Source organism: Halichoeres trimaculatus, unplaced genomic scaffold, assembly GCF_033239565.1.
Source record: "Halichoeres trimaculatus isolate MK-OKI-2021-1 unplaced genomic scaffold, fHalTri1.1 fHalTri1_scaffold_2, whole genome shotgun sequence".
In the NCBI taxonomy this organism is placed as follows: domain Eukaryota; kingdom Metazoa; phylum Chordata; class Actinopteri; order Labriformes; family Labridae; genus Halichoeres; species Halichoeres trimaculatus.
In genome coordinates, this window is record NW_027437180.1 from 38909501 (window position 1) to 38936968 (window position 27468).

At 50.0% G+C, this 27468-nt stretch overlaps 1 protein-coding gene across 2 annotated transcripts in view; it reads right to left on the bottom strand.

Annotated features, from left to right (window-relative positions):
• Window positions 1–1555: 1555 nt before the first annotated feature.
• usp34 (ubiquitin specific peptidase 34) overlaps window positions 1556–27468 on the bottom strand; it is a 59034-nt gene continuing 33121 nt past the window's right edge. Inside the window, exons 30-78 of one of the 2 annotated variants that reach the window (XM_074684570.1) lie at window positions 25541–25663; window positions 25234–25317; window positions 25066–25152; window positions 24766–24966; window positions 24607–24689; window positions 24486–24526; window positions 24257–24381; window positions 23243–23395; window positions 22501–22605; window positions 21644–21699; window positions 21267–21571; window positions 20211–20374; window positions 20053–20118; window positions 18849–18995; window positions 18647–18703; window positions 18482–18559; window positions 18316–18410; window positions 18071–18243; window positions 17829–17979; window positions 16826–16904; window positions 16693–16746; window positions 16522–16617; window positions 16383–16447; window positions 16210–16285; window positions 15324–15371; window positions 15149–15214; window positions 14964–15044; window positions 14404–14489; window positions 13905–14073; window positions 13662–13736; window positions 13422–13573; window positions 12984–13137; window positions 8697–8741; window positions 8477–8581; window positions 8251–8398; window positions 7794–8098; window positions 7358–7687; window positions 7102–7259; window positions 6890–6968; window positions 6113–6239; window positions 5903–6010; window positions 5691–5795; window positions 5444–5568; window positions 4996–5119; window positions 4824–4903; window positions 4594–4734; window positions 4086–4226; window positions 3812–3968; window positions 1556–3093 (exon numbers count right to left, since the gene is read on the bottom strand). In XM_074684570.1, the coding sequence (XP_074540671.1) occupies window positions 2381–3093; window positions 3812–3968; window positions 4086–4226; window positions 4594–4734; window positions 4824–4903; window positions 4996–5119; window positions 5444–5568; window positions 5691–5795; window positions 5903–6010; window positions 6113–6239; window positions 6890–6968; window positions 7102–7259; window positions 7358–7687; window positions 7794–8098; window positions 8251–8398; window positions 8477–8581; window positions 8697–8741; window positions 12984–13137; window positions 13422–13573; window positions 13662–13736; window positions 13905–14073; window positions 14404–14489; window positions 14964–15044; window positions 15149–15214; window positions 15324–15371; window positions 16210–16285; window positions 16383–16447; window positions 16522–16617; window positions 16693–16746; window positions 16826–16904; window positions 17829–17979; window positions 18071–18243; window positions 18316–18410; window positions 18482–18559; window positions 18647–18703; window positions 18849–18995; window positions 20053–20118; window positions 20211–20374; window positions 21267–21571; window positions 21644–21699; window positions 22501–22605; window positions 23243–23395; window positions 24257–24381; window positions 24486–24526; window positions 24607–24689; window positions 24766–24966; window positions 25066–25152; window positions 25234–25317; window positions 25541–25663 (6486 nt within the window). In that variant the 3' untranslated portion in view covers window positions 1556–2380. Of the gene's footprint in view, window positions 3094–3811; window positions 3969–4085; window positions 4227–4593; window positions 4735–4823; window positions 4904–4995; window positions 5120–5443; window positions 5569–5690; window positions 5796–5902; window positions 6011–6112; window positions 6240–6889; window positions 6969–7101; window positions 7260–7357; window positions 7688–7793; window positions 8099–8250; window positions 8399–8476; window positions 8582–8696; window positions 8742–12983; window positions 13138–13421; window positions 13574–13661; window positions 13737–13904; window positions 14074–14403; window positions 14490–14963; window positions 15045–15148; window positions 15215–15323; window positions 15372–16209; window positions 16286–16382; window positions 16448–16521; window positions 16618–16692; window positions 16747–16825; window positions 16905–17828; window positions 17980–18070; window positions 18244–18315; window positions 18411–18481; window positions 18560–18646; window positions 18704–18848; window positions 18996–20052; window positions 20119–20210; window positions 20375–21266; window positions 21572–21643; window positions 21739–22500; window positions 22606–23242; window positions 23396–24256; window positions 24382–24485; window positions 24527–24606; window positions 24690–24765; window positions 24967–25065; window positions 25153–25233; window positions 25318–25540; window positions 25664–27468 lie in introns of both variants that reach the window. The other variant, XM_074684563.1, reaches the window with a different exon arrangement.

The window sequence follows — 27468 nt, forward strand, 5'->3', positions numbered from 1 at the left end:
CAAATCCACTGTTCCACTCCTTGGCTAACCCTGGGATCATTTTACAACCAGAGCGCTCAGACCCACTCTCTGGAGAACATGATGTGTCCAAACTGCTCGTCAGAGGTCTCTGAGACCGGCTCAGGAACTGTTCAGGGCTCTTACTCCATCTGCTCGAGGATGTTTGTCCTACACCTCTTCTGCTGCTTCACCCTGACTTGCAGATCGTAGAGTTCAGCAGAAACAGAGGGAGGGGCGGATCACGTGGACACGGACTCAGATTAAAGATAAAACATGAGTCAGCTCAGTCAGAGGCTGAGGCCGGGCTGGGGGGACCCAGAGGTCAGGGGTGGAGAGAGTCAGGGAGAGACAGGTTCCTGCTTCTGTCTCATCAGAACCAGGAACACTGGATTTTTCAGATTCTGAGATTTCATCAAAAGTCGTTTTAAGAACAAAGAACTGATTCGGCAAACACTGAGCTCATCACTTTTTGTGCTACGTCCAGACGTGAACGATGCGCTGTTACACAACCACCAACAGGGCACGATCCACTTCCTGTGGACACAATAAACCTCTAAAACTCCTGCTGGACCCCAGGACCACCTGCACTCAGACGGATCAAACGTTCAGAGAGCAGAAATAATCTGTTCTCATCTTTGAAGGCCACACATGTGGGCGCAGGAAAGGCCTTGTTAAAACCTCATTATTTCCTTATTGATATTTCATTCTACTTCCACATTTATTTTTTAATGTTTTTCTTTATTTCCACTGTTATTTTTCTATTTTTAATTTACTTCTATATATTTTTTGTTTTGTTTTTATTTTCACTTTTATTTTTAATTTTGGCATTTTTGGGCCTCCATACCAAGAACGTCTGTGTCTGGATCGTCTGGATCACGTGTCTTATACTGCACTGAAACCGTCACACTTTTAGCATAAAATCTGTTTTTGTAAAGTTTAATTTTTTTATTTTTTTGATGAAACCAAAATGTTTGTTTTTTGTTTCTCTGCTTTTTCAAGCACTTTCTGTTCGTCTATGTGACACACTTTAGATCGCCTTGTTGCTGAAACGTCTCAGAGATATAAACCTGCCTGACCCCCTGCAGGTGCAGAGGTGATAAAAACTGCAGTTCCCTGGGCGTCCACTAGAGGCTGTGTGCAGAAACAGCAGAAACCACATCCACAGCCATTCAAGACACTGAACATGTTTCCAGTCTGGCTCAGGTCAGGATTTCAGTCTGAACAGATCCTATATGAGCTCACGCTGAACAGGAAGTGCTGCGAGTTTTGCCCATATAAGGTCATGACCTGGATGACATACTGGTCTTCTTTGATCTGATGGTTTACAGCCTAAACAATGTGATCTGATGGCTGATCTGAGGGGGACAGGAACCTGTGAACACGTGGGCCATGGTTAAACCCAGAGACCATCACCCCCCCCACCGGTCTTTCTCCGTACCTGTTCCTGGATCCTCTTCGCTCCCCGTGCTCCCCGTGCTCCTGCTGCGAGCGCCGCTCATCTTCCTGGAAACATTTCAGACTCTGGCAGTAAAGAAGCCCACAGGTGGACAGGATGTTGAGTTGATATTCTTCATATTTAAAGTGTTTTTATTAATTTATTCTCTGATAAAATAAACGCAGGAGGAGCCAGAGACAGCAGCAGGAAACCGACAGGTGGAAAGTTCTGGACTAAAGGAATCAGAGCTCCAGCTGGTCCAACAGGCGGCTTTATTTCAACCACAGTCAAATAAAGCACCGCTTTGATATATTCATATATATATAAAGATATTTATATATATATTTATATAGTTTTCATATACACCTTCAGGCAATGACTAGAGAGGATTCTTTACAGAATCAAGTTTCATGTGGTTCTCTTAATTTACAGGTAAACTTATTTCTGGATCGTTAAACCACAGAAGAAGTCAAGGCAACTTTCCTTTGCCTCGTTCATAAAGTACAAAACTGGCACAGACCGTTTTTATACACCGTAAAAATGCAATAAAATTAAATTACATAAAGGAGACCAAAGTTCTGTAAACCTTTCCCCGTTACAGCAAATAAAATCACGTCCAAACAAATCGTAAAAAACACACAAAGAAAAAACAAACTTTTTTTGCCCTTTGAAAAAAATGTGCTATAGCTTCCAGCCGCTGCGTTTCTCCTCGTCAGCAGCGGCGGCGGCGGCGGGCGGGCAGGCGGGCCAGCTGTGCGCAGAGTCCAGTCTAGAGAGCGGGGAGGACACGGCGGGCGCCGCTGGAGCTGGAAAAACCGCCCAGTGAACATCAGCAGAAGGCAACAAACAGCAGCACGAAAAACAGCAGAAGAAGAAGAAGAGGGCGCCGAGGAGCGACGGGAAAGAAGCTGAGGGAGATCTCATGGCGGCTTGGAGGTGACGATGTCATGAAGAGGGCGGGCCTTTCACAGACAGTTTGGTAACTATGGCGATGGTGGCCTCCACCGTCCTGTACAGCATGTCCAGCATGTCAGGGGGGGGGCCCGTGGGGAACACCTGTGAGGTGGAGGGGGCGTGGCCACTGCAGGACTCAGGCCCCTCCCCCACCAGACAAAGGGCTGATGGGAAAGCAGAATCCTCAGAGAGGGGTGGAGCTGAACTGTTCTTAGACCCCGCCTCCTTCTCTTCCTTCACTTCCTCGGACGCAGCCTCCCCCCTCCTCCCCTCCCTTTGCCCCGCCTCCTCCTCGCCTGCAGCCACATGCCGCTGCGGCTCAGGCTCCTCCCCCTGTGCAAACCCCTCCCCCGCCTCCTGCAGCAGGGAGGAGGAGGAGGAGAACGAGGAGGATGAAGAGGAAGATGCCTCCATCTTCTCCTCTTTGGGGGAGGAGTCAAGGTTCCCAGAGGAGGCTGGGGCCGGGTCGGGAGTGGGCGGGTCCTGCTCGGTGCCAGGGTCGATGAGCGAAGACGAGTCTCGTGTCTCTGTGTCTGAGGTGCTGGCTGGCGTCAGCGCCTCCTGGTGGTCAGGTTTTTGGTCGCTGCAGGATGGGAGCGCCGAAGAGGAGGAGGCCACGCAGAGCGGCGCCGAGGAGTCGCAGGCTCTGTCGTCATCACTGCTCACCCTGCGCCTCTTCACCGGGGTCGCTCCTTCGTCCTCCGCTACAAACACAGAGTCAGAGCGTTACGTCCTGGGTCCGAGGTTTCAGGGGCAGTCCAAGGTCATAGGCAGGGCTAACAGCTAACATTAGCCAGGGCTAACAGCTAACATTAGCCAGGGCTAACAGCTAACATTAGCCAGGGCTAACAGCTAATGTTAGCCATGGGTAACAGCTTATGTTAGCTGGGGATAACAGCTAATGTTAGCCAGGGGTAACAGCTAACATTAGCCAGGGGTAACAGCTAACATTAGCCAGGGGTAACAGCTAATGTTAGCTGGGGCTTACAGCTAACATTAGCCAGGGGTAACAGCTAACATTAGCCAGGGTCAACAGCTAATGTTAGCCAGGGGTAACAGCTAACATTAGCCAGGGGTAACAGCTTCTGTTAGCTACGGATAACAGCTAACATTAGCCAGGGGTAACAGCAAACATTAGCCAGAGGTTACAGCTAATTTTAGCTGGGGCTAACAGCTAGCATTCTGTCTCCCATCAGGCTCTACTTTGCTGAGGTCTAGCTGTGTCACCAATCAGAACTTCCTGTTTTCACAGGATTCTGGGGCAACAACAATTACAACCAGCTGATAAACAGGAAGTCCTCAAACAGTCAGGGACTTTCAAAATAAAACACAGTTTGTCCAAGGCAGGTCTGAACACTCAGCTGGGGTTATCCACCTAGGTCGGTGTGTGTGTGTGTGTGTTTGTGTGTGTGTGTGGGGTACCTTTGGCCTTGTGGTCCTTGGCCTCGAGCTCCAGAGCGCTGCGCTGCTGCACACACACCCGACAGCGAGCCAGCAGCTCCTGCAGGGCGGGGCAGAGGGCGGAGTCAACGGCCTGAGGAGGCTGAACGGAGAGGAGGAGCACCAGAGCCCTCAGGTCCTGATGGGGGGGCAGAGAGGGGACGGTTTCAGTCTCTAACAGAGGAGTGGAGGACTTGCTTTGTGTTGTGCGTGTGTGTGTGTGTGTGTGTGTGTGCGAGTGTGTGTGTGTTCTCACAGCGTTGAGCAGGCTGCTGGTCTTGCTCAGCTCCCCTCGGTGAGCAGCCAGCTCCGGCTGCAGACTGCTCTGCTCACTCAGCAGGTTGGTCACCAGGACACCAATCAGGTTAGAGCAGCTGGGGCCAGACAGCACCTGGACCTACACACACACACACACACATGAATCAGACACTCATCAGAACACACACATCAGCACCAACAGCGAACAAACACACACACACACACACAGTCCCCATAAAGAAGGACTCAGCTCCTCAGACCTTCACGGCCACAGAGAGGAGGAGAAACTGGACCTGTCAGTCCATCGCCACAGAACACACATAGAGCTGTGAGCTACAGACATAGAGCTGTGAGCTACAGACATAGAGCTGTGAGCTACAGACATAGAGCTGTGAGCTACAGACATAGAGCTGTGAGCTACAGACATAGAGCTGTGAGCTACAGACATAGAGCTGTGAGCAATAGACAGAGTTATAACTGAGCAGACAGAGGGCCATGGGGCGTACCTTGTGCAGGAAGCAGGTGAGGAAGGAGTACGCCACGTTGTTGTTGAGGAACGTCCTCTCGTCCATCAGGATGCATTTGATGTACTCGCTGAAGGCCGGGTCCTCACACAGCAGCTTCACACACGTTTTGGCTAAAACAGACTGAAGGACACACACATCAGCTCAGAGCGCCACTCTCACCTGGACGACCACGTTATCACCTCCACCAGAGGCTCACAGGTGAGCCCTACCTGAGACTGACACAGCTCCGTCCACAGCTTGGGGAAGAGAGCCAGGTGAAGAGGGAGGCCTTCATACGCAATCAGCACACCTGATACACACAGAGACACACACACACACACAGAGGGTTAGCAGCTCTCCTTACACACACACACTCTGCAGACACACACTCAGAGGACGTACTCAGCTTGACCAGCGTGTCGGTGAACTTCTCACAGTTGATGGCGACGCGGCACAGCAGGTGGATGAACTGATGGTAAGACAGGAAGTAATCCAGGAGCATCCTGTCGTACACCTCGTCCTTCCCCTGAGAGACAGACAGGCAGTCAGACAGACAGACAGGCAGAGAGACAGACAGGCAGAGAGACAGACAGGCAGACAGACAGAGAGACAGAGAGACAGACAGACAGGCAGTCAGACAGGCAGAGAGACAGACAGGCAGTCAGACAGGCAGAGAGACAGACAGGCAGTCAGACAGGCAGACAGACAGACAGAGAGACAGAGAGACAGAAAGGCAGACAGACAGACAGACAAACAGACAGGCAGACAGACAAAGAGACAGACAGGTAGTCAGGCAGACAGAGGACTGTCTACAGGTCTACAGAGGTCCAGGTGGGACAGGTGGACCTACCTTGCTGCTCTCCACCATGGACGGCAGCAGACACATGTTGAGCTCAGGTCTGGGGGGTCGGATGTTGTTCTTGGCTCCCATCAGTTTGATGTTCTCTCTGCAGGGCAGGTAGGGGCCGAAGGACACTGAGGAGACAAAGACCAGACTCTGACACTGATGAAGAGGAGGAGGAGGAGGAGGAGGAGGATCAGGGAGAGGAATGGGAGGAGGAGGAGGAGGAGGAGGAGGAGGAGGAAGAGAAACTCACTGGGGATGTTGCTGTGGTGGTAGGTGCAGTGGTTGTGCTGCAGGAAGGGAACCAGCGTGTGCAGGAAGTCATGAGGACTCAGAAGAACCAGCTCCTTCAGGACGTCTGGAAGACCCACAAACAGAAACACCATGAGACCAGAAAGAGGGTCCAGTCTGCTTTGGCCCAGTTACCGATCTGTGTGTGGGTGTGTGTGTGTGTGTGTGTGTTACCCAGGCAGGCGTTACGCAGCTCAGGCGGGCTGTAGGAGTTGAGCAGTGTGAGCAGCTTGTGGGCGAAGTCGATCCTCTCCTGCCACTGGATCAGAGCCTGCTTCACATCTGGACCAGGAGGAGAAGGGGGACAGCTCAGAACCTGAACCTCTGAAAGACTGAGTCTGTGTTTTAAGGTAGAACTGTGTCTGTTTGAGGGGCGGGGCTAACCTTTGCGCTGCAGGTACGGTCTCGTGGCTTTGAGCACCGACAGAAAGATGGAGAGCAGCTCCACCAGGTCCCCGGTCACATGACACGCTGTGGCCTCATGGTACATCATGTGCAGAGTGTTGAAGGACTGCAGAGACAGGGAGACAGGGTAAGAGAGAGGGATGGACAGGCAGAGACAGGAAGACAGGGTGAGATGGGGAGAGACAGGGTGTGACAGGGTGAGACAGGAAGAAAGGGTGAGACAGGAAGACAGGGTGAGACAGGGAGAGACAGGGTGTGACGGTGAGACAGGGAGAGAAGGGTGAGACAGGAAGAGACAGGGTGAGACAGGGAGAGACAGGAATAGACAGGGAGAGAAAGGGTGAGACAGGCAGAGACAGGGTGAGACAGGGTGAGACAGGGAGAGACAGGGTGAGACAGGCAGAGACAGGGTGAGACAGGGTGAGACAGGGAGAGACAGGGTGAGACAGGAAGAGACAGGGTGAGACACGGAGAGACAGGGTGAGACACGGCAGAGACAGGGTGAGACAGGGAGAGACAGGGTGAGACAGGGAGAGACAGGGTGAGACAGGCAGAGACAGGGTGAGACAGGGAGAGACAGGGTGAGACAGGGTGAGACAGGGTTGAGACAGGGAGAGACAGGGTGAGACAGGGAGAGACAGGGTGAGACAGGGTGAGACAGGGTGAGACAGGGTGAGACAGGGTGAGACAGGGAGAGACAGGGAGAGACACCTGAAGCCCTTCAGGCTGAAACATGAGAGCAGGTCTCAGACACACCTCAGTCATCAGGATCAGTCCTCTGTTGAAGACCACCAGCAGCCGGTCCTCGTCGTTCTCCAGCAGAACCCTGAAGGCACTGAGGGGAAGAGCAGAAGAGGTGTGAGAGTCCAGGTGAGGGCCCAGGTGAGGGCCCAGGTGAGGGCCCAGGTGAGGGCCCAGGTGAGCCTGCAGCTCAGACGGAGCATGTGCAGAGTGAGCGTGTCACTGACCTGATGAGCGTGGTCCAGCAGGAGCGTCCGTCCAGGCAGCGCAGGTAGCAGCTGATGGTGGTCTTCTTGAACTGCTTGATGTCCTCCAGCTCCTCTTCTCTCATGTCGGCGCGCTGAGCCACGAACAGCTGCATCAGGTTGAAGAGCTCCTCCACGGCCTGCAGGGGGCAGCACTCACACGTTAGCATGTCTGTGCTGCATCCAGACCAAAAGCAAACTGTCCTCACCAGTGTCGGATTCAGAGAGCCGGACTCACCCCGGGGTACTGGCTGGCGTGAGGCGTCAGGTTCTTGAAGGCCCACTGGATGTTCTGGTGCGAAGCCAGCTGGCGGGTGAAGGCGGGCGACTGCTCGCAGCACATCCGCAGGATGCCGTAGTACGCGGGCAGCATGCCGCGGTTGAACAGCACCACCTCCTGGTCGTCGTGGTCGGCCAGGATGTAGTTGAAGGCGATGTTCTTGGTGACCACGGGGTTCTGGACCACCAGGCGCACGTTCTCCGGACAGTCCACGCACACGTTGTACCAGAACGACAGCAGAGCCTGCTTGTTGTGGTTGGTGGCGATGGCCGGCTCCGACAGCTTGGGCTGAAGAGGAGAGGAGTTAGGAAAAGAGACAACCAGGAGAGGAGTTAGGAGACAAGCTAGGAGAGGAAACAAACACCGGGTCCTGGAGTGAGTCCAGAGTCCGTACCTGGAAGAGGTTCCAGAGGTCCATGAAGTATCCGGAGAACATGAGCTTCTCAGTCTTGGAGATGAGGCAGTAGGTCATGAAGCTGAAGTACTGGACCAGCTTGGTGGTGCCGTGAACGCTGGCGTCCACGTAGAGCTTGGCGCGTCCCAGCAGCCCCAGCAGCAGGTTGTAGACCTGGTGGAGGACCACGGTGGTGTCGGGGGACAGCGGCAGCTCGCGGGTCGGCAGGTGGAGGGAGCGCGTGGAGCGGAACATCTGGCGGAAAGAGTTGCTGGGGATGAGGGAGACGAGGAGGTACGCGGCCGCTGCAGGAGGAGAGAGGAAGAGACTGTTAGCATCGAGCGCTAAGTGATGACGTCAAACAGAGCTCGCCGTCTCCACGTCAGGATGTCATGACGCTCTGAAACAGACGCTCTGATCCACAGAAGGGATTCTGGAGAATAAGCGGGGCCCTCACATGTGCGCACTCGGGGGTAGTTGTGAGCCAGCAGGAAACGCTCCACCCAGTTCTCCATGTTCTGCAGCACCCAGCTGTGAGCCAGCTTGTTCCTGGGGGTCTGAACCGCCAGCCAGTCCAGACACTGGGACGGGTTGTACTCGATCACCTGACGGGAGGACACCAAACACACATGAGACCAGGGAACAGAGGCTGCTCCGTGGTGACACCAGCCGGCATATCCTACCTCCCAGATCCTCTGCAGGATGTAGGAGGCGAAGGACGGCATCCCTGGAGGTCCCCCGGCGAACTCCATCAACATGGTGAGCAGCTTGAAGAAAGGATTGGCGGCCTGAGGGGAGACGGGGAGAACAGGTCGTCAGCGTGGGGAGGAAAGGAGCGCTCAGGCAGAAACGCTGAGCAAGCCAATAAATCAGGAGCTAACAGTGAGGAGACGTGGCACTGACCTCAGGCGTCAGCTTGGCGATGGAGGTGAAGAGCATGGAGACGATCTGGAACAAACAGAGTCATGTTGTCAGTTCGGTTAGCGACCGTCACCACGAAGCTTCGTCTACAGCTGACCTTCACCTCTTACTCTACCATCAAGTCTTCCTCTGATGTCACTTCCTGTTTTAACTTTGACTCTTTTTATTGATGGAGCTGATCGCTGTACGGTGATACACAGGAGCCTTTACAGGAAACGTCCTCGTTTAAAAACAGACGCAAAGAGACGCGTGCAAACAGAGGACGGACGCACAGGACAGGACTTCCTGTTTCCTGTGGCCTGATGTTACTGAGTGAAACAACCCGTCTGCAGCCAGCGCCGTTAAAGAGGACCGCAATCTGACCACGGACAGGCCGAGGAAAGAGCCGAGGAGAGAGCCCAGGAAGATCATATTCCCCCAAAACAACGGTGCTGGACACCCCTTCAGAATAAAAGCACGGTGTAAAAACTAAGTGGAGAGTCTCAGCGGAAGAGAAGAAACGGTCAGGATTTTATTTTTACCAACTGTCCAAAATGGTTTTGGTGTTTTCACCGACTGTCAGAATGGTTTTGGTGTTTTTACCAACTGTCAGAATGGTTTTGGTGTTTTCACCGACTGTCAGAGTGGTTTTGGTGTTTTCACCAACTGTCAGAATGGTTTTGGTGTTTTTACCAACTGTCAGAGTGGTTTTGGTGTTTTCACCAACTATCAGAATGGTTTTGGTGTTTTCACCAACTATCAGAATGGTTTTGGTGTTTTTACCAACTGTCAGAATGGTTTTGGTGTTATCACCAACTATCAGAATGGTTTTGGTGTTTTCACCAACTATCAGAATGGTTTTGGTGTTTTTACCAACTGTCAGAATGGTTTTGGTGTTTTTACCAACTGTCAGAATGGTTTTGGTGTTTTCACCGACTGTCAGAGTGGTTTTGGTGTTTTCACCAACTGTCAGAATGGTTTTGGTTTTTTTTTACCAACTGTCATAATGGTTTTGGTGTTTTCACCAACTGTCAGAATGGTTTTAGTGTTTTCACCAACTGACAGAAAGGTTTTAGTGTTTTCACCAACTGACAGAAAGGTTTTGGTGTTTTCACCAATTGTCAGAATGGTTTTAGTGTTTTCACCAACTGACAGAAAGGTTTTGGTGTTTTCACCAATTGTCAGAATGGTTGTTGTGTTTTCACCAACTGTCAGAATGGTTTTGGTGTTTTTACCAACTGTCAGAATGGTTTTGGTGTTTTTACCAACTGTCAGAGTGGTTTTGTCGTTTTTACCAACTGTCAGAGTGGTTTTGGTGTTTCACAAACTGTCAGAATGGTTTTGGTGTTTTCAGCATTTATCAGAATGGTTTTGGTGTTTTCACCAACTGTCAGAATGGTTTTAGTGTTTTCACCAACTGACAGAAAGGTTTTGGTGTTTTCACCGATTGTCAGAATGGTTGTTGTGTTTTCACCAACTGTCAGAATGGTTTTGGTGTTTTTACCAACTGTCAGAATGGTTTTGGTGTTTTTACCAACTGTCAGAGTGGTTTTGTCGTTTTTACCAACTGTCAGAGTGGTTTTGGTGTTTCACAAACTGTCAGAATGGTTTTGGTGTTTTCAGCAACTATCAGAATGGTTTTGGTGTTTTCACCAACTGTCAGAGTGGTTTTGGTGTTTTTACCGACTGTCAGAGTGGTTTTTGTGTTTTCACCAACTATCAGAGTGGTTTTGGTGTTTTAACCAACTGTCAGAGTGGTTTTGGTGTTTCACCAACTGTCAGAATGGTTTTGGTGTTATCACCAACTATCAGAATGGTTTTGGTGTTTTCACCAACTATCAGAATGGTTTTGGTGTTTTTACCAACTGTCAGAATGGTTTTGGTGTTTTTACCAACTGTCAGAATGGTTTTGGTTTTTTTCACCGACTGTCAGAGTGGTTTTGGTGTTTTCACCAAGTGTCAGAATGGTTTTGGTTTTTTTTTACCAACTGTCATAATGGTTTTGGTGTTTTCACCAACTGTCAGAATGGTTTTAGTGTTTTCACCAACTGACAGAAAGGTTTTGGTGTTTTCACCAATTGTCAGAATGGTTTTTGTGTTTTCACCAACTATCAGAATGGTTTTGGTGTTTTCACCAACTATCAGAATGGTTTTGGTGTTTTCACCAACTGTCAGAATGGTTTTGTTTTTTTTACAAACTGTCAGAATGGTTTTGGTGTTTTCACCAACTATCAGAATGGTTTTGGTGTTTTCACCAACTGTCAGAATGGTTTTGTTTTTTTTACCAACTGTCAAAGTGGTTTTGGTGTTTTCACCAACTGTCAGAATGGTTTTGGTGTTTACACCGACTGTCAGAGGGGTTTTGGTGTTTTCATCAACTGTCAGAATGTTTTTTTTTTTTTTTTACCAACTGTCAGAATGGTTTTGGTGTTTTCACCAACTGTCAGAATGTTTTTTTTTTTTTTTACCAACTGTCAGAATGGTTTTGGTGTTTTCACTGACTGTCAGAAATGTTTTGGTGTTTTCACCAACTGTCAGAATGGTTTTGTTTTTTTTTACCAACTGTCAGAATGGTTTTGGTGTTTTCACTAACTGTCAGAATGTTTTTGGTGTTTTCACCAACTGTCAAAATGGTTTTGGTGTTTTTACCAACTGTCAGAGTGGTTTTGGTGTTTTCACCAACTGTCAGAATGGTTTTGGTGTTTTCACTAACTGTCAGAATGGTTTTGGTGTTTTCACTAACTGTCAGAATGGTTTTGGTGTTTTCACCAACTGTCAGAGTGGTTTTGGTGTTTTCACCGACTGTCAGAATGGTTTTGGTGTTTTCACCAACTGTCAGAATGGTTTTGGTGTTTTTACCAACTGTCAGAGTGGTTTTTGTGTTTTCAGCAACTATCAGAATGGTTTTGGAAATTTTCACTAACTGTCAGAATGGTTTTGGTGTTTTTACCAACTGTCAGAGTGGTTTTGGTGTTTTCACCAACTGTCAGAATGGTTTTGGTGTTTTCACTAACTGTCAGAATGGTTTTGGTGTTTTCACTAACTGTCAGAATGGTTTTGGTGTTTTCACCAACTGTCAGAGTGGTTTTGGTGTTTTCACCGACTGTCAGAATGGTTTTGGTGTTTTCACCAACTGTCAGAATGGTTTTGGTGTTTTTACCAACTGTCAGAGTGGTTTTTGTGTTTTCAGCAACTATCAGAATGGTTTTGGAAATTTTCACTAACTGTCAGAATGGTTTTGGTGTTTTCACCAACTGTCAGAATGGTTTTGGTGTTTTTACCAACTGTCAGAGTGGTTTTTGTGTTTTCAGCAACTATCAGAATGGTTTTGGAAATTTTCACTAACTGTCAGAATGGTTTTGGTGTTTTTACCAACTGTCAGAGTGGTTTTGGTGTTTTTACCAACTGTCAGAGTGGTTTTGGTGTTTTCACCGACTGTCAGAGTGGTTTTGGTGTTTCACTAACTGTCAGAATGTTTTTTTTTTTTTTTTACCAACTGTCAGAATGGTTTTGGTGTTTTAACCAATGTCAGAGTGGTTTTGGTGTTTTAACCAATGTCAGAGTGGTTTTGGTGTTTTCACCAATGTCAGAGTGGTTTTTCAGGCCTGGGCATGAAATGGACACACACAGTCCAGTTGCACCTGGACTTCAGGTAGGCCTCTTGTTTTCCAGCCCGTCACACACAGACTGGTTTTCTGTAATGGCCGTCTGAACAGCCTGCTCACACCTGCCGCCATGTTTGTATGAAAACAGTTTTCTTCATTTGGAAAACTCAACATTTTTTATTCTGCATTATTACATTTTGTCTTAATTTGCTCTTTAAACTTGAACTCAATCTGACTCTGGATATCTCCAAACCAGACATTTCTCTGCTCTGGTGACCGGTGATGGCGACTGTGACTCATCTTAGGTCTAATGAGAGACTTTATAAAAACACAAACACCAGCTCAGGTTTCAGTGTTTGCCGTGACTGTGCTTCTGTCAGACACCGAGGACGAGGAAAAATGGATCGCAGGGTTCACAGTGAGGCGGTGGTCAGAGCAGACATTTCTCAGTCTGACCTGAAGTTTCTCCTGCAGCGCTCTAAGTGTGAACCAGAGGAAGTGGATCTACCATCGTTCCCTGGTTTTGATGAGTCGTGTTTGCTCTAAGGGTAACGAGCTGTCACTGAGGCGAGCGTCTGCTACAGGAAACTGAACTCGGACAGCTCGTACTTTCCATCACGTTTCAACCCGTGACAATCAGCTGCTTGGCGTCCCTGGTGTCAGGGCGCCACAGAGGTGTACTCACGTGTTCGGCCAGGCGGTTGTTGTAGCGGCAGAGGCTGAAGATGAGGTTGCAGGTCTGCCGGATGTTGATGCCGTCTCTGATGTGCTGGAAGAGGAAGGGGAAGCCTTTCCCTCCAGTCAGCGCCGCCATGTCGCTCTGAGACAGGGTCAGGTGTCTGGAGAGCAGAGGAGGAGATGATGAAGAGCCCTCCTTTAAAGCGGGGGATGGTGCATTCTGACCCTCTGGTGCCCCCCTGTGGTATCTCTATATCATGTACAGCTCATAAATCTCTATCTCTCTCTGGGGTTTAAGGAACTCTCAGCCTCTGTCTGAATCACTTTGTTTTAGCTGCTGTCGCTTTAAGACTCCTCAAACCCCCTTCACTCTGATTGGTCAGCCCTCAGGGGGTCTGCTGGAGGCGGAGCCACCCTCTGTGTGGGGGCGTGTTTGGATCAGTACCTCTCAGAGCGAGACTGCTCCACCAGCAGAGCGATGAGGGCGATCATCTTCTCCAGAGCTGCAGGACGATACTTCTCCTCGGCCAGGGACAGGATGTCCTCCTCCTCGTCCTCCTCCTCTCCTTCCTCCTCTGAGAGCACCTCCACCTGAGGCTGAGGGAGGACACACGTCATTTAATAATCGTCTGTCTCCACCAGCAGAGGGCGAGCCGCTCAGTGGACCTGAGTCCAACACACTCACGTTCTCCGGGCCTTTGGTTCCCATGTAGAAATGCACCATGATGGAAATGGCCTGGAGGGACAACAGGAACTGGCTCTGAGGACACAGAGGACACACCGTGAGGGTCTGGAGTGACCATTAAACATTCAAGAAAGACTTATCTATAAGATCTACGGGGTTCCCCAGGGCTCCGTCCCAGGCCCCCCTGCTTTTTAGGGCTACCAGAGACCATCAATCAATCAATCAATCAATCAGACCACCCACCTCCTCCTCTCCCATCTTGGCGAACTCATACAGGAAGGCGAAGTACTCGGTCAGGTGTTTGCTGTGGGGTTTGACTCCGTGCTCCATGATGGACAGGAGGGTTTTAACGAAGCGGGTCACGCAGGATCTGCTGCCGATGTCCTCCACCGGACCGTCCATGTCGTCAGAGCTGGAGCAGAGAAGATACAGAATCAGACCGTCCCTGACCACCAGCCAGAGCTGCCTGCTGGTGTGTGTGTGTGTGTGTGTGTGTGTGTGTGTGTGTGTGTGTGTGTGTGTGTGTGTGTGTGTGGAGCCACTGATCTTTCTCAGAGTCAGAGCGTAGCAGACTCTGAGTGACACGCGGCTCCTCTCAGCGTCTCTGTAGCCGTCACAGACCACAGACTCAACACTGAGAGTTGGAGCTGCAGGTCTGTGAGGGGCCGCTGGCCGAGCCGAACCGACACTGGACCCATCAGAGGGCCCAGCAGCTCCTGGGGGAGCAGCTCCTCAGACTCACCCGTCCTCCATGCCGGGCTGCAGGTACAGGTGAGCGTGGACTGGACGAAGCCTCTGGATGACGTGGATACACAACCTCTGGAACATCTGGGAGAGGAGCATAGGAGAGTCAGCTGTGAGGACCACCGTGAGCTACCTGAGACCACCTGAGATGGTCTGAAGAAGAGGCGGTTCAACACCTAGAGTTAAACCTTAAAGAGTCTGACACTGGGTCTGGACCTGTCCCTGATGGTTTTGGTCTCTGAGACCAGGCACAGGAAGTCTGTCATCATTAAAAAATGAGAAACTCTGAGTTATAAGACAGAAAAACTGAAAAGAAGAAGAACAAAGACTTTTTTCTGTCTCATCGTTCAGGTTTTTTCTTTGTCTGATGAACTTTAATCCCTGTTTCTGTCGTGTTTTAATCGTTCATCTCTGACACAAACTCGTCTCACACTCAGACTTTCCAGTCGACGTCGTCCACTCTGTCATGTGACCGTGGTTTCATACTGTGTGTAAGGTTTAGTGTCGTACAAACACACAGCGCTCTTAAGGCTCAGGACCAGCTCAGGACCGGCTCACCTGTCTGACGATCTGGTTCGGACACTTTATGAGGATCTGCATGGGCCACCAGTTGTCGTCAGCCATCCGATCCAAAAACCACTGAAACAGGAAGTACATCATTCATCAGGCCACAGAGACCAAAGTGTTGGAGACGTGATGTTTTGGCGCCGACTGAACGACAGAGACAGAGTTTCTGAACCAACCTCGCAGGCCGCCTGGCTGTTGTTGAACTGTTTGGTCAGGAGCTCGATCCACTGCAGCATGGTGGGCTGGAGGACGGACACACACAAACACACACACACACACACACCAGTCAGTTTCACCCACAGCAGGTAGAAACACCTGGTTTCCTTTCCTAAGATGAGTCAGAGAGCTCACCTTCTCCTTTGAGTGGATGAACGTCTCCAGGACAAAAGACGTGCTGAGCTGCAAAGACACAAACATTCAGGGTGAGGAAACTTTCAAAATGAGGCTGAGCAAGTCAGGACACGTTTCAAATCAATGTTTTCAATCCCTGTAACATGTCCTGATCCCTGAAACATGTCCTGATCCCTGAAACATGTCCTGATCTCTGACACGCGTCCTGATCCCTGAAACATGTCCTGAAACATGTCCTGAAACATGTCCTGATCCCTGAAACATGTCCTGATCCCTGAAACATGTCCTGATCCCCAAAACATGTCCTGGTCCCTGAAACATGTCCTGATCCCTGAAACGTGTCCTGATCCCTGAAACATGTCCTGAAACATGTCCTGAAACATGTCCTGAAACATGTCCTGATCCCTGAAACATGTCCTGATCCCTGAAACATGTCCTGATCCCTGAAACGTGTCCTAAACCCTGAAACATTTCCTGGTCCCTGCAACATGTCCTGGTCCCTGAAACATGTCCTAAACCCTGAAACATGTCCTGACCCCTGAAACATGTCCTGAAACATGTCCTGAAACCTGTCCTGATTCCTGAAACATGTCCGGATCCCTGAAACGTGTCCTGATCCCTGAAACATGTCCTGATTCCTGAAACATGTCCTGATCCCTGAAACATGTCCTGATCCCTGAAACATGTCCTGATTCCTGAAACGTGTCCTGATCCCTGAAACGTGCTCTGGTCCCTGAAACATGTCCTGATCTCTGAAACATGTCCTGATCTCTGAAACATGTATTGGTCCCTGAAACATGTCCTGATCCCTGAAACATGTCTTGATCCCTGAAACATGTCCTGAAACATGTCCTGAAACATGTCCTGAAACATGTCCTGTCCTCACCTTGGCGGTCATCAGAGACACGGCTTTGGGGTCGGGCAGCGTGCTGGGGATGCTGCTGCAGAGCTGCCACATGAAACTGTAAAAACAGGCAGAGAAACTTCTCTGAAACATTTGTTCAAACAGATTTTGGGTTCAGCGTGGAGGGAGGTGAAAGTACGAGGTGTGACTCCTACCCAAAGTAAGTGTGCTCGAATATGTTCTTGTCCTGGAGGAACTGCATGTTGTCGTGCCAGATCCACTGAAAGAGACAGAGCAGAGGTCAGGGCACAGAGGAGAGGCTGGAGGGTCAGTTAGAGAGCAGACGCCTCATACCTCCAGGAGATCAGGAGACACGTCAAAACTGAAATCCTTCCCGTTCTCCTCCTCCAGCTCCACTCGCTTATAGAAGAGCATGTAGGCGCTGTGTGTCTGAAAGAGCAAAGGATGGTCTTTAACTTCCTGTCCCACAGACCCAGGGCCCAACAAACACAGAGTGCTCCTCACCTTCTCAAAGGAGAAATCCATGAACTTATCCGTGACCGAGTCGTAGGTTTTGGTCTGAAAGGAAAAAAGTCAGATTGAGTGAAATCCAGAGTCTGAGGATCAACAGGATGATCTCAATGATCTCTGAGCGTACCGTCATTTCTCCACCAAAGCACTCAGACGCCAGCTGAGCCGAGTCGAAGGGCTTCACCTCCGCGTCGTTAAACAGGTACCTGAAAGAGGTCGGTCTGGTTATCTCTAAGACCAAAATCATCATCTGATAGCCTGAGACCTGGTCTTCATCTTCTAATCTGTGACGGTCTGAGAACACGTCCCTGACTGAGAGGACAGTCTGTGGAAACAGCCCTGACTGAGAGGACAGTCTGTGGACACGTCCCTGACTGAGAGGACAGTCTGTGGAAACAGCCCTGACTGAGAGGACAGTCTGTGGAAACAGCCCTGACTGAGGGGACAGTCTGTGGAAACAGCCCTGACTGAGAGGACAGTCTGTGGAAACAGCCCGGACTCAGAGGACAGTCTGTGGAAACAGCCCTGACTGAGAGGACAGTCTGTGGAAACAGCCCGGACTCAGAGGACAGTCTGTGGAAACAGCCCTGACTGAGAGGAGAGTCTGTGGAAACAGCCCTGACTGAGAGGAGAGTCTGTGGAAACAGCCCGGACTCAGAGGACAGTCTGTGGAAACAGCCCTGACTGAAGGGATAGTCAGTGGAAACAGCCCTGACTGAGAGGAGAGTCTGTGGAAACATCCCTGACTGAGAGGACAGTCTATGGAAACAGCCCTGACTGAGAGGAGAGTCTGTGGAAACATCCCTGACTGAGAGGACAGTCTGTGGAAACAGCCCTGACTGAGAGGACAGTCTGTGGAAACATCCCTGACTTAAGGGAGAGTCAGTGGAAACAGCCCTGACTGAGAGGACAGTCAGTGGAAAGACCCGGCTCCTGGTGTTCCAGTCTAAATGGTGACCCTGTTAACTGGACACCCGGCTCCTGGTGTTCCAGTCTAAATGGTGACCCTGTAAACTGGCCTCGGCCCCTCCCACTGAGCTCCTTTAAGCTCCTGATGAGTTTGAGGTCATGTTTCAGTTCTGGCGTCTAATGACATCATCACTTCCTGTGTCACGGCGTGCGTCTCTCACCACTTGTTGTTCTTGTAGGCGTGAGGGTTGATGATGTCTCTGATGAAGCTGTAGTAGTGGCCTCCGTCAGCTGTCCCTGTGTGCACCGTGACGCCGATCAGATCGTACTCGTAGCTCTCGGTGACCTTGGCCTCTCCTTCTTCCCTGAAACCTGCAGCACAGAAACTGGTCAGAGGGGCCCAGAACAAAGCGGTCCTGGTTTTGGTCTCACGTTGCAGTGAGCCGTCTGAGTCTGGACCAACCCTCTTTGCGCTCTCCTTTCCCCATGAGGAAGTCCTCGGTGTAGGGTGTCATGTCGAGCCGCAGCGGGAAGGAGAAGTGTGTGTTGACCTTCTCCTTCATCATGGTCACCATGTTGAAGGTGTACCTCATGGTGTTGAAGCTCAGGATGCGCGGCAGCTTCTTGAAACAGGCTCTGGAGAGGACAGAGACGGGTCAGGATAAAAGTCCAGTCAGATGGTAACAACTCACCCGGAGCGGCTCAGACCTCTTCTCTGCGCGGACTTTCTTCCCACACTGGGAGCAGGTGTACATGTTGTCCCCCTCCAGCGTGTCCTTGATGGTCACCTCGTCCAGAGACTCCTGAGGAGGACACATGAGTTAGTCCTGATGCTGTGAACCCTGATCTCAGAGCAACGCGGCCGCACACTCACATAGATGTTCTTCATGTCTGCCACCTGACACCTGACCGTGTAAAACTCCTCCGCCGTCTGACTGACGTGGTCACAGTCCTGAAACAGAGAGCACACACGTCAGCCTCTGAACCAGGTTCTGATTCTGGGCTCTGAGTGGCTCCAAGAGAACAATGTGATCCTCACCAGAGAAACCACGTTGTTGGTGATGACTCCTCCAAACAGAGTCTTCACGGTGTTCTTCTGCAAGAAGGAGAAACAGTTTTTACCGTTCACCCCAAACCTGAGGCAGGTCTCTAATCCCAGATCACTCCCCCTGTGTGTGTGTGTGTGTGTGTGTCCGTGTGTGTCCGTGTGTGTGTGTGTGTGTGTGTGAGGGCTCCTTCACCAGCTCCTGGGACATCTCCTCTATCTTGGTGATGAGGTCGGTGAAGAACTCGGTCATGTCTTTCTGCTCCCCAGTGTTCAGAGGCTGTTTGTCCATGGTGTAGGTTTTACAGAATGGCCGAGGGTTGTAGGCTTTCCTCTCACTCTCCTGGACAAACAAACAAGCGTGGAGTGAGACGGGTGAGACGGGCGGGTCATCCAGGACAGGGACTGGGAGCTTACTTTCAGGACACGACTTTCATTACTTCTCTACGTAACTCAACCACTGATGTCTCTACCTGAAGATCTGGAGCTGGTTTTGAGCTCTGCTGGTTTTTTTGGGGGGGACTGCTGTCCACATCTCGTTTATTCACATGCCTTTTTTGAAAATCTGCAGAACATCAACCGTTTGCTCTAGCTCAGTTCTGTAAAAACAGATAATTCTACACCTTTTACTGCTTTATCCAAGCTCTGAATCATTGATATTTGTCCTGTATTTAAATCTAAAGAATTCTTTGAAAATTTGCTTCCATCTTCCTGGTGTCATGTTTCAGCTTGGGGCTGCTCTGCACCAATCAGCAACAGTTTGTGTGTTCAGAGCATGTTAAACTGAGAATACTTCACTTTTCTTTGATCCAAGACTTGAATAAAGTGTTTTGTACATAGTTCCTCGCAGTTTTTAGCCTTTAGCCCTGGTTCTCCTGACCTCATAGAAGTATAGAAGTTCATATTGCAGAGAAAATTGAGTCCACGATGAGTAAAAATGTGACAGAAGGAAAAACTGTCCTAAAAATCAAATCAGCTTATCTTAGGTGCAGGACTGTGTAGATTTTGTAAAGATAGAACCATAAAACTTTTTTCATGTGTTCCTTATGCCTCAGGGTACCTAAAAATGTGTTGTATATATTCCCACCTTATTTTAAATGTTTTTTTTAATGTCTTTTAATGTAATTTTAATGTCCTGGAATTCAAATTCTTTATTTTGGGACCTTAAGCAGATTTGAGATTAAAATGCGATGAATTAGATTAATTAATTACAAATCCTGTAATTAATTAGATTAATTTTTTAATCGCCTGACAGCACTAATAAAAACTGATTAAAACAGGAGTGGAATGGTTTGAACGTGTAAAAAAGGAAAACTTTTCCAGGTGTTTCCGTGGCTCCGTTTTGGTCCCCCTGCTCCCGTCTCCGTCAGATTAAAGTGGATTATGAAAACAGAACTCACCATGAGGTATGTAAACATCTTCTGCAGCTCCAGCAGCGTGGTTTTATGTTTGATATCCTCAGCATACTGTTGGGACACACACACACACAGATAAGGCCTGGGCCCAGCAGGGACTGAAACAGGGTTTCTCACGCTCGTCCTGGACTCCTGGTTCTGACCTTGGCAGTGAAGACGGCCTGACGGGCCTCAGGGATCATGTAGAGCTGCTGGATGGTGGAGGCCAGGTAACAGGTGGCGCCCAGGTTAGTCAGACCCACAAAGCGACACTCAGCACGGACGTCATCGTGGGGCCAGTAGTCCCATTTGTACGGCGCATGAGAGGCTGGAGGAGGAAGTTCAAGACGCAGTTTAGTTTTAGAAAGGCTTCCCCAGCAACACTCAGGGAACACAACGCTGAAACATGACGGAATGACCCTTTAAGATCCAAATCCTTCATAATGCTCCTCAAAGCAACTGATTTTTTAGTGTGGAGACTTCCTTTAACTGGGTTTTTATTTGTTACTGTGTATAAAGAGGGAAGGAGGAAACATTCAGGTGAAAAAGGAAAACAATATAATAAAAAACACTGAACCATTGTTCTGAAAACAAAGGGAGCAAAGTTTATGGTTCAGTAAGGTCAGAGATTTCTTTAAGGTTTGAACCGAGTCTGTATCTGTACATTTGATCCACCCAGCTCCGCCCTGCTCGGTTTAACTCAGACTGAGTCAGATGGTGGTCACGCTGTCCTCTGACACAGAGTGGAGCTGCTGTTGTTGGCTCACACACACCGTGTAATATTGTTTCATATTTCTGGCCTCTAACGTTTCCTTTCTGTTTCTGTATCGTTTGTGTTGCACTCTTCGTTATCATGTAACCTCTAAATATGATTCTCAGCCTATTTCATCGTTTGTCGTCGTGCAGTAAACACACATTTATGACAAACCTGACAGAGAGTCAGTGTCTGTCTGTTTGCATCATAGCTTTTAAGCCCCCTAATGGACAAACATGATAACTGCAACTTTAGCAAAATGCCCTGTGCTCTTTAGAGTCAGAAGTGTGGTTGATCAGATGGAGGCGACGATCAGATGGAGGTGACGATCAGATGGAGGTGATGATCGGTGGCGTGGGGAATCTTCAGGTTTGTTGTTGTGTCTACAGTTTGTCTAAAGCTGGAAATGAACCAGAGAAACTCTGAAGAAGACCGGATCGGACCTGATGGAGCAGAAAATCCTCACCCTGCATGTGCTGAGACATGACCCAGTTGTGCAGCAGCCGGTAGTTCTCCACCGAGCCTTTCACTGTCTCCACCAGCAGGTCGTAGGCGGCAGCCCTGGCGGCGTGGGACTTGCACTTGGGCTGAGCGCGGTCAGCCAGGCTGGGCAGGAGGAAGAGGAGGTTGTGGACGTCCCGCAGGAACTCCTGACCCTCACGGGAGAACTTGAAGGGGGGTTTGTGTTTGAGGACGCTGGTGGCGAGGCGCAGGAGCCCCGTCAGCCCGTCGTCCTCGATCATCCCGTCCTGCTGGTCCAGGATCTCACGGCTGCAGGAGAGAGGAGGACTTAGACCAGAACCTTCTCCATCATCTGTGTTAATAAGACCGTCAGACTCTGACCTCCTGATGCAGTCCGCCAGGTGACGGGCCAGAGCGTCCAGGTCCAGCAGCGTGGTCTGCACAGAGCCGGCCAGCGACAGAGAGGGAGAGACCTTCTGTGAGTTCAGAGAGACCAAGACCAGCAGCAGCTCAACAACACGGCACGGACACAGTTCATGTCATCAGACAGAGAGAGGGTCAGAGAGGGTCAGAGAGAGAGGGGGTCAAAGAGAGGGGTCAGACAGAGAGAGGGTCAGAGAGGGTCAAAGAGAGAGGGGGTAAAAGAGAGGGGTCGGACAGAGAGAGGGTCAAAGAGAGAGGGGGTCAAAGAGAGGGGTCAGACAGAGAGAGGGTCAGAGAGGGTCAGAGAGGGTCAGAGAGGGTGTGAAAGAGAGAGGGTTAGAGAGGGGTCAAAAAGAGAGAAGGTCAGACAGAAAGGGGGTCAGAGACAGAGGGTCAGACAGAGAGAGGGTCAAAGACAGGGGGTAAGACAGAGAGAGGGTCGGAGAGGGGGTCAAAAAGAGAGGGTCAAAGACAAAGGGTCAGACAGAGAAAAAGGGTCAGAGAGGGGGGTCAAACAGAGAGGGTCAAAGACACAGAGGGTCAAAGAGAGAGGGTCAGAGAGAGAGGGGGTCAAACAGAGAGGGTCAGAGAGAGAGGGTCAGACAGAGAGAGGGTCAAAGAGGGGGGGTCAAAGAGAGGGAGGGTCAAAGACAGAGGGTCATACAGAGAGAAGGTCAGACAGAGAGGGCCAAAGAGAGAGAGAGTTAGAAAGAGAGAGGGACAGACAGAGAGAGGCTCAAACGGAGAGGGGTTCAAACAGAGAGAAGGTCAGTCAATCAGCAGGTCGGACATAGAAAAGGTCATAGGTGGCGCACCTGGCTGGCGTCCTTCACGTGGATGTTGTCGATAAGTTTGCAGAGCAGCCAGAAGTATTCCTTACAGCCCGTCCTCAGGAGAGGCTCCTCCTCATAGTCCTCCACCTGCAAACAACAACTTCCTGTTTTAGCCAGCTCTAAAGGAGCACGTCCACTTCCTGTTAGAGCCAGCTCTAAATGAGTATGTTCCGGTCAGGGTCAGTCTCTGGAGGGAGCTGTCTGCCTGAAGTCTGCACACAGTTTCCAGCATGATCCCACCAGAGGGACAGCACCCTCAAACACACTGGGTACATGGCAAAGCACACACATTTACACACACTTACTTACACACACTTACACACACTTACACTTACACTTACACACACACACACACACACACACACACACACACACACACACACACACACACACACACACACACACACACACACACACACACACTCTGGCTTTTCTTACAGTATAACCAGGAATGTTTGGGGATGGTTTGTTTCCTCTATTCTGTTTATTTGAGGAACAGACCTGGGTAGATCCTGTAAACATGGACGGTGGCTCGCAGAGAGGCCGGAACAAGGCCAAGGCTCTGTGAGGGACCACCCACTGTGGATCAGTGGACAGACACAGTGACAGACACCCACTGTGGAGTGCACGGCCCACAGACAGCAAAGGGCCGGACAGGAGTCTCCCTGGAAAAACGGAAACACACCACACACAGAGGTGACGTGTTGGTGTGTGGGACACTCACCCTCAGAGGTTTGAGAGCCTGGGCGTCGGGCAGGAACTTGAGCAGCGTGGAGGCGGCGAGCAGCAGGAAGGATCTGTTGATGGCTTCTCCTCCCTCCAGACCCGACAGAGAGAGTTTGTAGAGGCCGTTGCAGGCTTCGTGTCTGACCGCCGGCTGAAAGCAACAACACGTGAAACAGATTTTAAAACCACATCACAGCTCCAGCAGGAACTTCCCCTGGAACAGGGAACCATTTGGACCAAATTTAGTTCCTTGTTGTTAATCTCTCTGTCCAGATAAGTTCAGGACCTTCAGGAAGCAGCTGTGTCAGGAACACTCTGACAAATCAAAGCTCTTTTTGAAGAGTGGGGGAGCTTTAAGGCCAGAAGTACCAGGAACTTTTCTTCAACAAAAGAAGGGTCCTGCTTGATAAAAGGAACATGGACCAGGATCTAAGGACCTTCACAGGGACTCTGTTCCTTTCTAGAGCAGGAACCAGAGAACCAGGAATACCCCCTCAACATTGATCTTATTTAGTTCCTTGGAGAGAAATTCATGTCATGGTACCAACAGTTCCTGGAACTTCTGGTCAAAAAGCACTTGTTGACCAATGTTTAGGAGTTATTAAACCAGGTCAGTCACAGCTGTGTGAGATCCTGGTGTGGACAGAGGGGGGGTATACAGCCCCAAAAAAGTTCCTGGAACTATGGAAAGAACCGCCACGAGCTTTTAAAGGGAAGGGTTAAGTACCCAGGAACCAAATTTGGGACCAGCTGCTGTACTTTCTTGATGTGACGGTCCAGGTACAACAAAAACACCTCTAGACTTGACCCAGTACTCTGAGTGGTGAGAGTGGGTCTGAAAAGGATCTGGTCCTGCTCGCGCTGAACGTTTCTGAGTCCGTGTGGGGAAAGGTGACACCAGAGGCAGACCGGAGCCGCCCTCTGTGCTCAGGGTCAGAACTTTCAAATACCCAAATGTCGAACTCTGAGCTCTAAGCCAGGCCGGGTCTGGTTCTGGTCTGGACCGGCTCACCTCAGGGACCAGCAGGGTGAGCTTCTTCAGCCAGTCGTGGAGGTGGTCTGAGTCGGCCAGGCTGGACTTCACGGTGGAGGAGCAGTGAGCCCAGCTCACCAGCAGCCACATGGAGTAGTGAGTCACTGCAGAGAGAAACAAAGATCAGGGCCGTTTCTGGGCCTTCATGAGGCCGACCCGGGCTCTGAAACACGAGACCTGGGTCTGAAGTACTTCTGTAAAGTCTCACCTTCATGACGGGACCTGTGGTCGGACTGGGCCTTCAGGACTCTGAGGGAGAAACAGGAAAAGGTGAGTCTGAGTCACTGGGCCTTTGGAGCCGTTGAGTCTGAGAGTTTTCGTGCGGTTACCTGTGTGCCAGGTTGTCATAGGTGTAGGCCACGTTGATGAGGCGCTGGATGAGGCTGGTGCCCTGAACCAGACTGAGGAAGACCTGGGAACCAGCACACAGATCAGCTGATGGTTTCTCCTGACAGGAATCATCATTCGTCAGCTGACACCACGCTTACCTCGGTGAGCCGCGGGATGTGCAGGCCTTTCCCGTGCTCCACCGTGGACTTGCGGGACTTCCCCGGCCACGCCCTCTTCCTCTGGCTGTCAGCGAGGCCGGACCAGGAGAAGACGTCGTGGTAGGCGAGGTCCAGGTCTGCGGGGTCCACCGCGAACTGACAGACCAGCTTCAGGAGGCAGGCGAGGCAGTCCAGGAGCCACTGCAGAGGAGACAGAGACAGTTGCCCTCAAATCAGAGAAACACACCCCAAAGTCCCCCAAAGTCCTACAAAGTCCTCCAAAGGAGCTGGGTCTCCTACCACCGTCCAGGACTCCTGGTCTTTGGGCTCCAGGATCCCAGAGTTGAAGATCTCCAGAAGCAGCTGCAGACCTCCAGACGACACAAACTGGAAGAGAGACAGAGGTGAGACATGTCCCAGCTCCTCAACAACAGGGACCGACGGGTGACCGGGTGGTTCTGGTCCTACCTTACAGCTCCAGGTGTTCTTACTGTTCTCGATCTGGTCCTCGCTGGAGTCGTCAGAGTCTGGATACAGGTCGCTGTAGCTGCCCTAAGATCACAAACACAGAGTGTTCATGCGTGGTGGATTTCCCCTCCCCCCATGAAGAGACCGCCAGACCAGAAACCCCAGAGATTTAAAGACCGAAGAGACCTTCAGACCCTAAACTGCTGGGCCTGGTGTTTTTAAAATGCATCATAGCTACTGAAACCTTTTTAACCCCTTCATAGGGTTTTGACCCTCTCATAGGGTCTGTAGGATCTGTCCCTCTCACCGTGGACTCTCTGTGGATCCGCCTGTTGGGTTTTCCCAGCGCCTCAATAATCTCCAGGGCGTACAGCAGCTTGTGGGCACTTTTTATCCTCAGCAGCTCCTTCCAGCACAAGCCCTCTCCATTCTGCAAACACACACACACACACAGAAGTTTAAATGTTGGCCGTTTCCTTCTCCTCCTTTGATCTGAGGTCTCGTCACAAAGAAACAATCCACTCCTGTTCTCCCTAAACCTCCTCCACCTGCTCACATTGCTCTACCTGCTTCACCTTCTGTTCTTGCTGCACTTGCTAATCTTGCTCTATATGCTGTACTTCCTGTTCCTGCTGTTCTTCCTGTACTTTCTGTTCTTGCTGTACTTCCTGTTTTTGCTGTACTCCCTGTTCTTGCTGTACTTCCTGTTCTTGCTGTACTTGCTGTTCTTGCTGTACTTTGTTTTTGCTGTTCTCCCTGTTCTTGCTGTACATCCTGTTCTTGCTGTACTTTCTGTTCTTGCTGTACTTCCTGTTCTTGCGGTACTTCCTGTTCTTGCTGTACTTTCTGTTCTTGCTGTACTTCCTGTTCTTGCTGTACTTCCTGTTTTTGCTGTACTCCCTGTTCTTGCGGTACTCCCTGTTCTTGCTGTACTCCCTGTTCCTGCTGTACTTCCTGTTCTTGCTGTACTCCCTGTTCTTGCTGTTCTCTCTGTTCTAGCTGTACTTCCTGGACTTGCTGTACTTCCTGTTTTTGCTGTACTTCTTGTTCTTCCCTGTTCCCCCTGTTCCTGTTGTACTTCCTGTTTTTGCTATTCTGCTGTTTTTTGCTGTTCTTCCTGTTCTTGCTGTCCTTCCTGTTTTTGCTTTACTTCCTGTTCTTGCTGTACTTCCTGTTCTTCCTGTTCTTGCTGTTCTCTGTGTTCTAGCTGTACTTCCTGTTTTTGCTGTACTTCCTGTTTTTGCTGTACTTCTTGTTCTTCCCTGTTCCCCCTGTTCCTGTTGTACTTCCTGTTTTTGCTATTCTGCTGTTTTTTGCTGTTCTTCCTGTTCTTGCTGTACTTCCTGTTTTTGCTGTTCTTGCTGTACTTTCTGTTCTTGCTGTACTTCCTGTTCTTCCCTGTTCCCCCTGTTCCTGTTGTACTTCCTGTTTTTGCTATTCTCCCTGTTTTTTGCTGTTCTTCCTGTTCTAGCTGTACTTCCTGGACTTGCTGTTCTCCCTGTTCTTGCTATACTTCCTGTTTTTGCTTTACTTCCTGTTCTTGCTGTACTTCCTGTTCTTGCTGTTCTTCCTGTTCTTGCTGTACTTCCTGGAAATACTGTACTCCCTGTTTTTGCTGTACTCCCTGTTATTGCGGTACTTCTTGTCCTTGCTTTACTTTCTGTTTTTGCTGTACTTCCTGTTCTTGCTGTACTTTGTTTCTGCTGAACTTTCTGTTCTTGCTGTACTTCCTGTTCTTGCTGTTCTTCCCTGTTCTCCCTGTTCTTGCTGTACTTCCTGTTCTTGCTGTACTTCCTGGACCTGCTGTACTTCCCGGACTTGTTGTACTCCCTGTTTTTGCTGTACTCCCTGTTCTTGCTGTACTTTCTGTTCCTGCTGTACTTCCTGTTTTTTTGCTGTACTCCCTGTTTTTGCTGTTCTCCCTGTTCTTGCGGTATTTCCTGTTCTTGCTGTACTTTCTGTTCTTGCTGTACTTCCTGTTCTTGCTGTACTTTGTTTTTGCTGTACTTGCTGTTCTTGCTGTACTTCCTGTTCTTGCTGTTCTTCCCTGTTCTCCCTGTTCTTGCTGTACTTCCTGTTCTAGCTGTACTTCCTGGACCTGCTGTACTTCCTGGACTTGCTGTACTTTCTGTTCCTGCTGTACTTCCTGTTTTTGCTGTACTCCCTGTTCTTGCTGTACTTTCTGTTCCTGCTGTACTTCCTGTTTTTTTTGCTGTACTCCCTGTTCTTGCTGTA